General features: G+C 39.5%; 1 protein-coding gene across 1 annotated transcript in view; it reads left to right on the top strand.

Annotated features, from left to right (window-relative positions):
• SGPP1 (sphingosine-1-phosphate phosphatase 1) overlaps positions 1-13,202 on the top strand; it is a 44,360-nt gene that overhangs the window by 20,182 nt on the left and 10,976 nt on the right. Inside the window, exon 2 of the mRNA XM_002824834.6 lies at positions 10,082-10,171. Coding sequence (XP_002824880.4) covers positions 10,082-10,171 — 90 coding nt within the window. The remainder of the gene's footprint in view (positions 1-10,081; positions 10,172-13,202) is intronic.

Genomic DNA, 13,202 nt, shown 5'->3' with positions numbered 1-13,202 from the left:
TACTTGAATCACAGATCCATAACCTGATAGCTGGTTGACTTTGGGCAAAAATTTGACCCCGCTGTGCCTCAGTTTCATCTATAAAATGAGGTGAATTAGAATAGCTACCCCATATGGTTCTGATGATTACATGGGTTAATATTTGTAAAGCTCTTAGAATAGCACCTGGTATGTAGTAAATTGTATGTCAAATAAAAATTATTAACCTCTCAGTAAATAATAAATCCATATTCATTTCTCCTGATGTCTGCCTAGAATTGAATTTTGGCTTAAAAAAGTCTAGCCAAATTAACGGTCAGAAATAAAGGATTGCTGGCTTGGCACAGTGGCTCAGGCCTGTAATCCCAGCACTTTGAGAGGCTGAGGCTAGCAGATCATCTGAGGTCAGGAGTTCGAGACAAGCCTGGCCAATATGGCAAAACCCCATCTCTACTAAAAATACAAAAAAAAAAAAAAATAGCCAGGCGTGGTGGTGGGCATCTGTAATCCCAGCTACTTGGGAGGCTGAGGCAGGAGAATCATTTGAACCCAGGAGGCGGAGGTTGCAGTAAGCCAAGATGGGGCATTGCACTCCAGCCTGGGAGACAAGACTGAAACTCCGTCTCAAAAAAAAAAAAAAAAAAAGGATTGCTGCTGTAGCCAGTGAGTACCAAGAAAAAAAGAAAGATTGGGTTAGGTAGGAATAGAAAAGAAGTGGGGAGAGTGGAGGATGATACCACAAATATGTATCAGAAACAAAAGAAAGGTCAGTTAGATTGCTGTGACTGAGAAATGGGGGAAGAGATAGTCCCCCTAGTTCTGACTTTTTATAAAATAGAAACTAAGCTCTTACAGAATTGCTAAATTTACTAATGTGGAAAAGACAGAATTTGAGTTTGCTATTGTAATGCGTTTTGTATTTTGAAAGTTATTGTACTTAATGAGCCTACCACACTCACTTTTTCCTGAGTGCCGAGGCAGCTATACAACTATTGTCACCACAGACTAGATTTGTTCTCAACCCTGGAGGTTTGAATAGGGATTAAAAAAAAAAATCTGCACAGAATCCACACAAGACACTGGAGAAGTTTTCTGGAGCCTCAAAGCAGATGAGGCTGGATTATCTAAGACATAAAAAAATACTTAATAAGGGCTTGGTGCAGTGGCTCATGCCTGTAATCCCAGCACTTTGGGAGGCTGAGGTAGGTGGATCACCTGAGGTTGGCAGTTCAAGACCAGCCTGACCAGCAGGAGAACTGCCTGAACCCGGGAGGCAGAGGTTGCGGTGAGCCGAGATCGCGCCATTGCACTCCAGCCTGGGCAACAAGAGAGAAACTCCATCTCAAAAAAAAAAAAAAAAAAAAAATCAGTAGATAATGAAGAAGTACTAATGACTTGGAAACTGCCTGGAAGTCTATATTTATTGGTTTCTGGAGAGGCAATCAGGAATTTCTTCCTCATCATCTGGAATGCTGGGGCCTGCCTGCAGCTCTGATGTGTTACAAGCTATAACATGTAGCCCTACTCTTTCTTCACAGATTCTTTCCTTAATAGGAACTGGAACACAGATCCTGTTTTTTTAACGTAAGATTATATCAACTAGTATGGTAGCAAATAGCACTTCCCTTACTGTGGTTTTTGATATAAAATATATTTTTAATTATAATGTGTATATGGTGAGTTCAGTTGCTAAATTGATTCTTTGTAACTTAAGAGTTCAAAAGAGAAACAGTAATAACACTGACATTAGATGCGAATAGGTCAAAACCACAGATTGAGAATGTTTTAAATTATATTTTTGTCATTTAATGTGTGCATTAAATGATTACATATGGGTAATTTTTTTTTTTTTGAGACAGAGTCTCACTGTGTCGCCCAGGCTGGAGTGCAGTGGCATGATCTCACTCATTGCAACCTCTGCCTCCCAGGTTCAAGTGATTCTTCCACCTCAGCCTCCTGAATAGCTGGGACTACAGGCGCATGCCACCAGGCCCAGCTAATTTTTGTATTTTTAGTAGAGACAAGGTTTCGCCACATTGGCCAGGCTGGTCTCAAACTCCTGACCTCAAGTGATCCACCTATCTCAGCCTCCCAAAGTGCTGGGATTCTGTTTCTTAAGTTTACTCAAAAGGATTTTCGGATTGCAATTTGTTATGGTGGATTTCACAGATGCTCTTAGAACTAAGGGTTAACACAGCCCATATTTGATGCCAGGAACTGAATGATACTATGGCCTTTGACACATGTTTTCATGAATATAATATGGTAAGACTGGTGGCTGAAGGCTTATGTTTACTTCATTCAACAAGTATTAATTGACTGCCCACTATGTGCCAGACACATATTATAGTAATACAGGCAGGAGAGAATTGCTGGTGGCTTACAGCAGGTAATAATGGTAGAGGTAGAAGTGGTCACATTCTGGATATGTTTATTTTTGGTTTTGTTTGTTTTTTTAACTTGAGGTAAAACTTACATAAAATTAATAATTTTGAAGTGAATAATTCAGCTCTAGTACATTCACAATGTCGTACAACCGTTGTTTCTATCTAGTTCCAAAACACTTTCATCACCCCAAAAGGGAACCCTCTACCCATTAAGCATTTGCTCCCCGTTTCTCTCTCCCCGTGACTTCTGGCAATCATCCATGTTGTGGCTCTATAGGTTTACCTATTCTGGATATTTCATATAAATGAAATTGTATAATATGTGACCTTTGGTGTCTGGCTTCATTCACTTAACATAATGTTTTTAAAGTTCATCCATGTTGTAGCATGCATCAGTACTTCATCCCTTTTGTGTTGACTACTATTCCATTGTTTGTATATACCACAAATAATTTACCCATTCATCTGTTGATGAACACTTGGGCTATGCTCGCCTTTTGGTTATTGTGAATAGTACTGGTATGAACATATGTATAAATGTATTTGTTTGAGTACTGGTTTTCATTTCTTGAGGGGATATAGTTAAAAGTGGAAATGTGTAGGTCATATGGTAATTCTGTGTTTAACTTTTTGAGGAACTGCTAAACTGCTTTTCATAGCAGCTGCATCATTTTACATCCCAACAGCAATGTACAAAGCTTCCAATTTCCCCACATACTCACCAATACTTGTTACTTTCCTGTCTTTCTTCTTTCTGTTAATTATTATAGCTATCCTAGTGGAGTATGAAGTTGTACCTCACTGTGATTTTGATTTTCATTTTTCATTTTCATTTCCCATTTTTTGAGACAGGGTTTCACTTTGTCACCCAGGCTAGAACGCAATGGCATGATCTCAGCTCATGGCAACCTTTACCTCCCAGGCTCAAGTGATCCACCTACCTCAGCCTCCCAAGTACCTGGGACCACAAGTGCACGCCACCACGCCTGGCTAATTTTTGTATTTTTGTTAGAGATGGGGTTTCTCCATGTTGCCCAGGCTCATCTCAAACTCCTGGGCTCAAGCAATCTGCCCACCTCGGCCCCCAAAGTGCTGGGATTACAAGTGTGAGCCGCTATGCCAGGCGAGCATATTTTCATGTGCTTGTTGGCCATTTGTATATCTTCTTTGGAGAAATGTCTATTCAAGTCCTTTGCCCATTTTTCAGTTGTATTGTCTTTTTGTTTTTGAGTTGTAAGAGTTCTTTACAAATTCTGCATACTAGATCCTTATTAAATATATCATTTGCAAATATTTTCTCCCATTTAGTAAACTGTCTTTTCACTTTCTTGATAATTTCCTTTGATGTACATGAGTGTTTTGTTATGTTTGTTGTTTTTTTTTTAAAGACAGAGTCTCGCCCTGTTACCCACGCTGGATTGCAATGGCATGATCTTGGCTCACTGCAACCCCTGCCTCCCGGGTTCAAGCGAGTCTCCCACCTCAGCCTCCCAAGTAGCTGGGACTACAGGCACAAAATCACCACGCCTGGCTAATTTTTTGTATTTTTCGTAGAGACAGGGTTTCACCATGTTGGCCAGGCTGGTCTCAAATTCCTGACCTCAAGTGGTATTCCCGCCTAGGCTTCCCAAAGTGCTGAGATTACAGGCCTGAACCGCCACACCCTGCCAAGTTGTAAATTTTGATGAAATTCCAGTTTACCTATGTTTTTCTTTTGTTACACATGCTTTTGGTGTCAGAGTTAAGAATTTGTTGCCTAATCCAGAGTCATAAAGATTTATCCCTGTGTTTTCTTTAAAAAAATTTTTTTAAGATTTTCTTTCTTTATTGAGACAGGGTCTTACTGTGTTGTCCAGGCTGGTCTTGAACACCTGGGCTCAAGCGATCCTTCTGCCTCGGCCTCCCGAAGTGCTGGAATTACAGGTGTGAGTCACCACACCCAGCCCCTATGTTTTCTTCTAAAAGTTTTTAGCTCTTATATTTAAGTTGTTGACCCATTTTGAGTGTATATATGGTATGAGATAGGAGTCCAACTTCATCATTTTGCGTGTAGATATTCAGACATCCTAGCACTATTTGTTAAAGAGACTATTCTTTACCTGTTTAATGGTCTTGGCATTCTTATTGAAAATCAGTTAACCATACATATGGGTTTAGTTTGGGGCCCATGATTCTATTTCACTGATCTATATGTCTGACCTTATGTCAGTATCACACTGTTTTGAATACCGTAGTAAATTTTGAAATCAGAAAATATGAGTCTTCCACATTGTTCTTCTTTTTTAGTATTGTTTTGGCTCTTCAGGACCTTTTGCAATTCCATATAAATTTGAGGATCAGCTTTTCAGTATCTGCAAAAATGCAATTAGAACTTTGACAGAAGGGCTGGGCATGGTGGCTTAGGCCTGTAATTCCAGTGCTTTGGGAGGCTAAAATGGGAGGATCACTTGAGCCCAGGAGTTTGAGACCAGCCTGGGCAACATAGTGAGACCCCCATCTCTATAAAACATTAAAAAATTAGCAGGGTATGGTGGTGCACACCTGTAGTCCCAGCTACATGGGAGGCTGCATTGGGAGGATCACATGAGTCCAGGAGTTGGAGGCTATGGTGAACTATGATTGAACCACTGCCAGATTGCACTCCAGCCTAGGTGATAAAGTGAGACTCCACTCCCCACCCACCGCCAAAAAAAAAAAAAGAAAAACTTCAATGGGGATAACATTGTGACTATAGATCACTTTAGATAATAGTGCCATCTTAACATATTAAGTTTTAATGTGTTAAGTCTTCTAATGCATAAACATGGGATGTCTTTTCATTAATTAGGTCTTTTTTTTTTTTTTTTTTTTTTGAGATGGAATCTCTCTCACTCTGTCGCCAGGCTGGAGTGCAGGGGTGCAATCTCAGCTCACTGCAACCTCTGCCTCCCGGGTTCAAGCAATTCTCTTGCTTCAGCCTGCCAAGTAGCTGGGACTCCAGGCGTGTGCCACCACGCCCAGCTAATTTTTCTATTTTTAGTATAGACAGGGTTTCACCATGTTGGCCAGGATGGTCTCGATCTCTTGACCTTGTGATCCGCCCTCCTCAGCCTCCCAAAGTGCTGGGATTATAGGCATGAGCCATTGCCCCTGGCCTTAATTAGGTCTTTAATTTCTTTCAGTAATGTTTTATAGTTTTCATTGGACAAACCTTTCACTTCCTTAGTTAAATTTATTCCTAGGTGTAGGTATTTTATTCTTTAGGATGCTATTGAAAGTGGAATTATTTTTCTTACTTTCATTTTAGGATTTTTTTTATTGCTGGTATATAGAAACACAGCTGATTTGTGAGTGTTGATCTTATACCCTGCAACTTATCTGAATTCATTTATTAATTCTAATATGTTTTCTTCATGGATTATTTGAGATTTTCTATCTTTAGGATCACTGCATCTGTGAATAGGGATGTAGTAGCCCCCCTCATCAGCAGAGGATAAGAGGATATGTTCCACGACTCCCAGTGTGTGCCTGAAACTGTGGATAGTACTCAACCCTATATATACTGTTTTTTTCCTGTACATATGTATCTATGATAAAGTTTAATTTATAAATTAGGCACAGTAAAAAAAAAAAGAAATATCACTTTATCCAATTTGTTATTTCCTTTAGTCATTAAGATCTGTAGTCTTTTTGTCTGCTTACTGATGAAATTCTTTTTTACTTTGACACTTAGAAGTTCAGAATTCTGTTATTCAACGGAGAGTAAATATGAAAGTCATCATGTAGTCAGAACTGGATCAAGTGTTCCCAAAAATTTTTTTTATTTTTTATTTTTTTTTAGACAGAGTCTCGCTTCGTCACCCAGGCTGGAGTGCAGTGGCGCGATCTCGGCTCACTGCAACCTCTGCCTCCCAGGTTCAAGCGATTCTTATGCCTCAGCCTCCCAAGTAGCTTGGACTACAGGTGCGTGCCACTACACCTGGCTAATTTTTGTATTTTTAGTAGAGACAAGGTTTCATCCTGTTGGCTAGGCTGGTCTCGAACTCCTGATCTCAAGTGATCTGCCTGCCTCGACCTTCCAAAGTGCTGCTGGGATTACAGGCATGAGCCACCGTGCTTGGCCCCAAAATGTTTTTTTTCCATAAAAAAATCTAGAGAACATATCATAAAGGTAGAGACTAAAGACCCAAAAAAGTCAGTCAATAAAAATGACTTATTTTGTTTTCTTTAGTCACCTCATCCCAGTGAAATCTGAAGGTGCCATGGAGCAGAGAAAAGGAAAGCCTCAGCTTCTTTAGCCTCTGCATCTGGCTTGATAACATTCCAACTCTCCTTTTTAAACACCTTGGACATAGTAAAATTGAATAAATGTGGGTTAAGTCATACTTGGTTTCATTGCTCCTATTTAAAATCTCTACCCTTCCCCTCCCTACCTTCAGCCCTAGTTTCTGAGACTCTATAGGTAATTTTTTCTTCAGTCTGTTGTGTATAAAGAACGCTTATCAGTAATTTTGTACATTTTTACTTCCTTATAGAGTCCAAGTTAAAAAAGAGAAGGAAGCGCAGAAAGATTTTTTTAAAGTTGGCTTTTTTTTTCACTTCTTTAGTTCTTTTTTTTTTTTTTTTTTTTTTGCTGTCAACAGCTTTTTAAAAATTAGACTTTAAAGGTTTTTAAAGACTTTAAAGGTCAAGTCCCTGCTGTAGAGGCAGACACCACTGTTATCTCTCATCTAGATTATACCAACAGCCTCCTAACTGGTCTCCCTGTTTTCGCCTTACTCTCTTAAAATTTAATCTCTACATAGCAGCTTTACTCAAAACCCTGCAGTGGCTCCCCATTTGATTCACGATAGAAGCCAGATTTCTTATGGTGGCCTCCCAGGCTCTACTTGATCTGGCCCCCCATTACCTCCCTAACCTCTTCTACTTGCTCTCTCTACTATGGCCACAGCTAGCCTCCTTGCCAGTCATACTTGGTGATCAGAAACTTTGCTCACTGATTTCCCCTCCTAGTATATGCTATTCCCACAGATAATCTGCTTGGCAAGTATACTCACCTCACCTCCATTCCATCTTGCCTCAAATCTCAACTTCTCAATAAAGCCTACGTTGACTATCTTCTGTGTAATACTGTAACCTGCCCCATTTACACTCTGAAACTCATGACCCTATTTTTATTTCTGTTTTAATTAAGATAGACTTTTTTATACTGTGGCAATGACTTAATCCCCAAATTGCAATGACTTAACACAACAAAATCTTGTATCTTGGCCAGGAGTGGTGGCTCAGGCCTCTCATCTCAGTACTGTGGGAGGCCAAGGCAGGCTAATTGCTTGAACCCGGGAATTTAAGACCAGCCATGGGCAACATGGCGAGACCCTGTCTCTGCAAAATATTTTTTAAAAAATCAGCTGGATGTGGTGACACACCTCTAGTCCCAGCTACTCTGGAGGCTGAGGTAGGAGGGTTGCTTGAGTCTGAGAGGTGGAGGTTGCAGTGAGCCGAGATCATGCCACTGCACTCCAGCCTGGGCAACAGAGCGAGTCCCTATCTCAAAAAAAAAAAAAAAAAAAAAAAATCTTGTGTTACAAATCCATTATGCATTAGCAAACAGCTTTGTCCACTTTGACCTTCAGGGACCTAGGCTGATGGAAGCTTGCCTGTGTTGTGATGCATCTCAACATGTAGTTTCCCAGGATCACATCTATAGGAAAGAGAGGGTTCAAAGGAAGATTGAAAGTGGCATAAGTCACTTTTTTCCCCAGCTCACTGGCCAAAATTAGTTGCATGACCCTAATGTAAGTGAATCCAAAATGTAGGAGGAGCACAAGGAATATTAATGAGCATTACTATTTCTTCAACACATGTTCTCTTTTTATTTTCTTCATGCTACCTATCAGGTTTTATTATATGATTTATATATTTTATATAACATACATATTTACATATCATTTGCATGCTTTTGTGTTTACTATTTAGTGCCTCTTCTAGCAAGAATAGGAACTTATACTCCCAGAAAAGAATATAATTATTCTCCCAAGGAATATTTAGAGTGTAAAATTAGTAAAACTTGATTATTTGTTGACTACACGGCTAAGGAAAGAATTAAGGATAATTCATGTTTCTCATTTGGATTACATGGTTTTTGGTGTTTCCAAATGAAATAGGGAATATCAGAGGAGGAACAAGTGTGGGTGATAGGATGATGAGTTTGGTTTGAGGTATAGTGGGTTTACCGCCATAGGGACCTCAAGGTGGAGATATGTGCAGAGTTGGATATATGGTTCTTAAACCCGGGGAAATGGGTAGGTCTACAGCATGCCTAGTAGCAGTTAAAAAATAAGAAAGGGGGCCAGGTGCATTGGCTCACTGCACCTGTAATCTCAGCACTTTGCGAGGCCAAGGTGTGTGGATCGCTTGAACTCAGGAGTTTGAGATACCCATCTATAGTCCTAGCTGCTTGGGAGGCTGAGGCAGAAGGATCTCTTGAGCCTGGGAGGTTGAGGCTGCAGTGAGCCATGATTGTGCTGCTGCACATCAGCCTTGGTGACAGAGTAAGGCCCTGTCTCAAAAAAAAAAAGGAAAAGGTAAGACTGTCAGTAACTACTAAGGACAGAATCCTTCTTTATACTAATGTTTAAAGAACAAAAAGAGGAAGGTATGCTCTTGTGTGGGAAATGCAGCAAAAAATAAATGGTGAAAGGGGAACCGGGAGAGTATGAAGCTGTGACTATCAAGGGTATTTAGAGTTTCAAGGAGAAAGTGAGGGACCATGTTAAATGTAGTAGATATGTAAAAAAAACAAACAACAACAACAAAACAACTCTGCCTGTAGTTCCAGCTACTCAGGAGACTAAGGCAGGAGGATCACTTGGGCCCAGGAGTTCAAGGTGTTAGTAAGCTATTATCACACCTGGGAATAGCCTCAGTACTCCAGCCTGAGCAACATAGTGAGACCCTGTCTCTCTAAAAAAACAGAACAAAACAAACCACCAAAAAACAACAATTTCGTACTAAATATTTTCTACTCTTCTTACGAGCTTACTTAAGTCCCTTGCTCCTTTATTTCAACCCAACTTCCCTAACCACCTTGGCTTCAATTTCATTGAGAAATTTGAAGTCATCAGGCATAAACAGCCCCAAATGTGCCCTCCCTTCTTCCCTTTACAAACTTACCACCATGCCCATCCATCCTTTCCTCTTTCCCTCCAGTCTCAGGACATTCACAGCCAACTCTTCCACTAGTGCCATTGATACCAAGAATTGTCTACACTTTCTGTTTATGCTTTTCCCTTTTGTGATTTCTGCTCCTAGTATTCCATGAAAATTATAATTATTTGTATTTAAAATGAAAACATTTACATGGACCAAATTCAGGTACTATTCCAGAGGCCCTTTCATTTTGGTGGACATATTAAAAGTATGTCTCTTACCTGTCCTTCTCCTCCTATACCATGCCAGTGGTTGAATCTTCATCATAGAAGCAGAAATGAGCCAGTTCCCACAATAAAGAATGTAGACACATGAGATTTCATTCATTTGTTCATTTGTGGAAAAGTATTTCTTGAATGTCTGCCGTGTGCCATACTCAGGGTTAGGTGCTGGGAGTATATGGGGAGTAAAAACACAAATTTCTTGTTTTAGTGGACTTTATAGAATAGTGATTTGATTTGTCTTTTGTTTGTTTATATCTAACTTAAATTTGTTTAACTAATTTTACTTTTTTTCCCCTTTAGTATCCTCTTATATATGGACTGATTCTTATTCCCTGCTGGTGTTCTCTAGTTTGCCTAAGTAGAATTTACATGGGAATGCACTCCATTCTGGTAAGGAAAATGTTGTCTTCTTAATACTTTATTTTTTATGACATTGACAGGAAATCTTATAATTTTTAATCATTTGCAAACTTACCTGAAGCCTAAATGAGAAAATATTGTAAGTTGTCTAACTTTGTTTTGCAAAAATATCAACATGATGACTTATGAATTATTAATGTAGTAGTCACATATTTCATAGAAACAGTTTCCAGCAATCACAATAGCCAAGTATTATAATCAAGATAACATTTCTTCCTCCTTCCAGTCTCACTTTTATTTTCCTTTGCAGTCTTTTCTGTGTCTCTCTTATCACTGAGTCTAAACCAGCAATGTGACTACAGAAACCAAGGAGAGCTCCTAAATATTGTTGAAGAACTAGTGACTAGAACTTTCCAGGTGCCATTTGTGTTTACATATTAAATTCTACTTTTCTTCTCTTTCCCATCAGTATGTTAGGACTCACAGTGGACATTGTGTTTTGAGAATGCAATTCGGTTCCCAAAGCAGCAGCACAGGGACCCTGTACTATTTGCAGCCACACCCATTCACTTTCCCTCCTCGCTGTCCCTATTGACACCCCCTTAGCTCTGGCCTGCAACATATCTTGACCAGATTACTGTGATAGTGTCTTAATTAGTAGCCAGCTTCCAGTTTGACACTGCTCCACCAGTATTCAGTCTGTTTAGTAGACTTTCCAAAACACAAATATGATGCCATACTGAATTATTAGGATTCCTCCAATGCAAAGGGTTTCTTACCTCCATAACTTTACAAATGCTGTAACATTTACTTGGAATGCCCTTTTCACTTTCTTTACCTTAACTATCCCATTCATTCTTCAAGACTTACTATTGATATTCTTAACCCCTCAAGGCCTTATTACCTTCCCCATCTTCTCTTTCTCAAGACTTGTGAGGTGACCCTTCCCACTTATCCTAAATTGCAATTGCTTTTTTCCTTATCTGTCAAGTATACTAGACTCCAAGTTCCTTGAGAACAGCAACTGTGTGTTTTAACTCTACCTTTAGCATCCAACATGGTGTCTCATGAGGCATCTATGAATGAATTATGTATTATGGAAATAAAGGATCAGAAAAAAAGGTGGAAGAATTCATGGAATTCTAGTTTCTAATGGGTCATATCAGTTTTTTTTCTTGTCCTTAACAGCTTAACATTTTTAGAATTTTTTTCTCATATTATTTCGTTCTCTTATTTCTTAGTTACAGAAATGTTGGTTTCTATCTCAAATTTCTTGCTTCCATCACCTGCTCCTTCACAGATAAATTTCCAGAAGTCCCAAACACTATTTTATTTTGTTGGGAGGCAGGGTGTGCTGTAATTTTGGGGTTAGTCATTGTTTCTAGGTTTTTTTAAATTGTAATTTTAGATTCAAGGAGTACATAAGCAGATTTGTTTGCGAAGGTATATTGTATGATGCCAAGATTTGGGCGTCTATTGATCCTATTACCCAGATGGTGAATGTAGTACCCAATAGGAAGTTTTTCAGCCCTTTCCTCCCCCTCCCTCTCCCTTCTCTCCTTTTAGAGTCCCTACCAAACACTTTTTTTTCTTTTTGAGACAGAGTCTTGCTCTGTTGTCCAGGCTGGAGGGCAGTGGCGCAATCTCGGCTCACTGCAGCTTCTGCCTCCCAGGTTCAAGCGATTCTTGTGCCTCAACCTCCTAAGTAGCTGGGATTACAGGCATGTACCACCACACCCGGCTAATTTTTGTATTTTTAGTAGAGACAGGGTTTCACCATGTTGGCCAGGCTGGTCTCAGACTCCTGACCTCAGGTAATCCACCTGCCTTGGCCTCCCAAAGTGCTGGGATTACAGATGTGAGCCACTGCGCCCAGCCCTAAACACTATTTTAATAAACAAATTATTTGTGTTTGACTTTTTATAATTATTTGTATTTAATATGAATTGTGAATTTACATACAATTCTTTCTGACTAATCTCTCCTAATTTTGTAATCAGATTAAGTATATTTTTATGCAAAATCAAATACTTGTTTCAAGAAAATGTTTTCTATCTTCTGTGTGTTTTTAGAGTTATTCTGTTCCACCCCTAAAAGTTAGCATCACTGCTTCTAAAAAAACTACCAAATGGTTATGCATCTTTAGTGATAAAAAGTGAATTCCTGGTATTTCTTGGAAAAAAAGATATTAGATAATATCCCTTGACTCATTATTATCATACAAGGAAGAAAAAGAATCTATGTGATTACATTGAATATATAATCTCAAAGATAACTGGTTTTGTTTGTTTGTTTGTTTTTGAGATGGAGTCTTGCTCTGTCACCCAGGCTGAAGTGCAGAGGCGTGATCTCAGCTCACTGCAACTTCCGCCTCCCGGGTTCAAGGGAGTCTTCCAGGTAGCTGAGATTACAGGTGCATGCCACCATGCCCTGATAATTTTTGTATTTTTAGTAGAAACAGGGTTTCACCATGTTGGCCAGGCTGGTCTCGAACTCCTGACCTCAAGTGATCCACCCGCCTTGGCCTCCCAAAGTGCTGGGATTACAGGTGTGAGCCACCATGCCTGGCTGATACTGTTCTTTTTAAAAAATGAAATGTTTAGTTGGGTTAGTCAAATATCCAGGATGGACAATATCTGTTCTTTTTTGTTTGTTTGCTTTTTTAGAGACAAGGTCTTGCTCTGTCACCCAGGCTGGAGTGTGATGGTGCAAACATAGCTCACTGCAATTTCAAACGCCTGGGCTCAAGCGATCCTCCCACCTTACCCTCCCAGGTGTCTAGGACTACAAACATGCACCACCATGCCCAGCTAATTTTTACATTTTTTGTAGAGATAGAGTCTAGCTATGCTGCCCAGGCTGGTACCAAACTCCTGGTTCAAGTGATCTTTCCACCTCAACCTCTCAAGGTGCTGGGATTACAGATGTGAGCCACTATGTCCAGCCTAACACTAAGAGTTTTAACAATGATTATTGTTAGGTAAAAACTACTTGTTATTTTTTGTCTATAATTTTTACTTTTTCTGTAGTGAGCATGTATTAAATGTGTATTTTAATGAAA

The sequence above is a fragment of the Pongo abelii genome, chromosome 15 (genome assembly GCF_028885655.2).
Source record: "Pongo abelii isolate AG06213 chromosome 15, NHGRI_mPonAbe1-v2.0_pri, whole genome shotgun sequence".
Lineage (NCBI taxonomy): Eukaryota > Metazoa > Chordata > Mammalia > Primates > Hominidae > Pongo > Pongo abelii.
The sequence above is the reverse complement of the archived record's forward strand: the minus strand, read 5'-3'. Positions and strand labels throughout refer to the sequence as shown.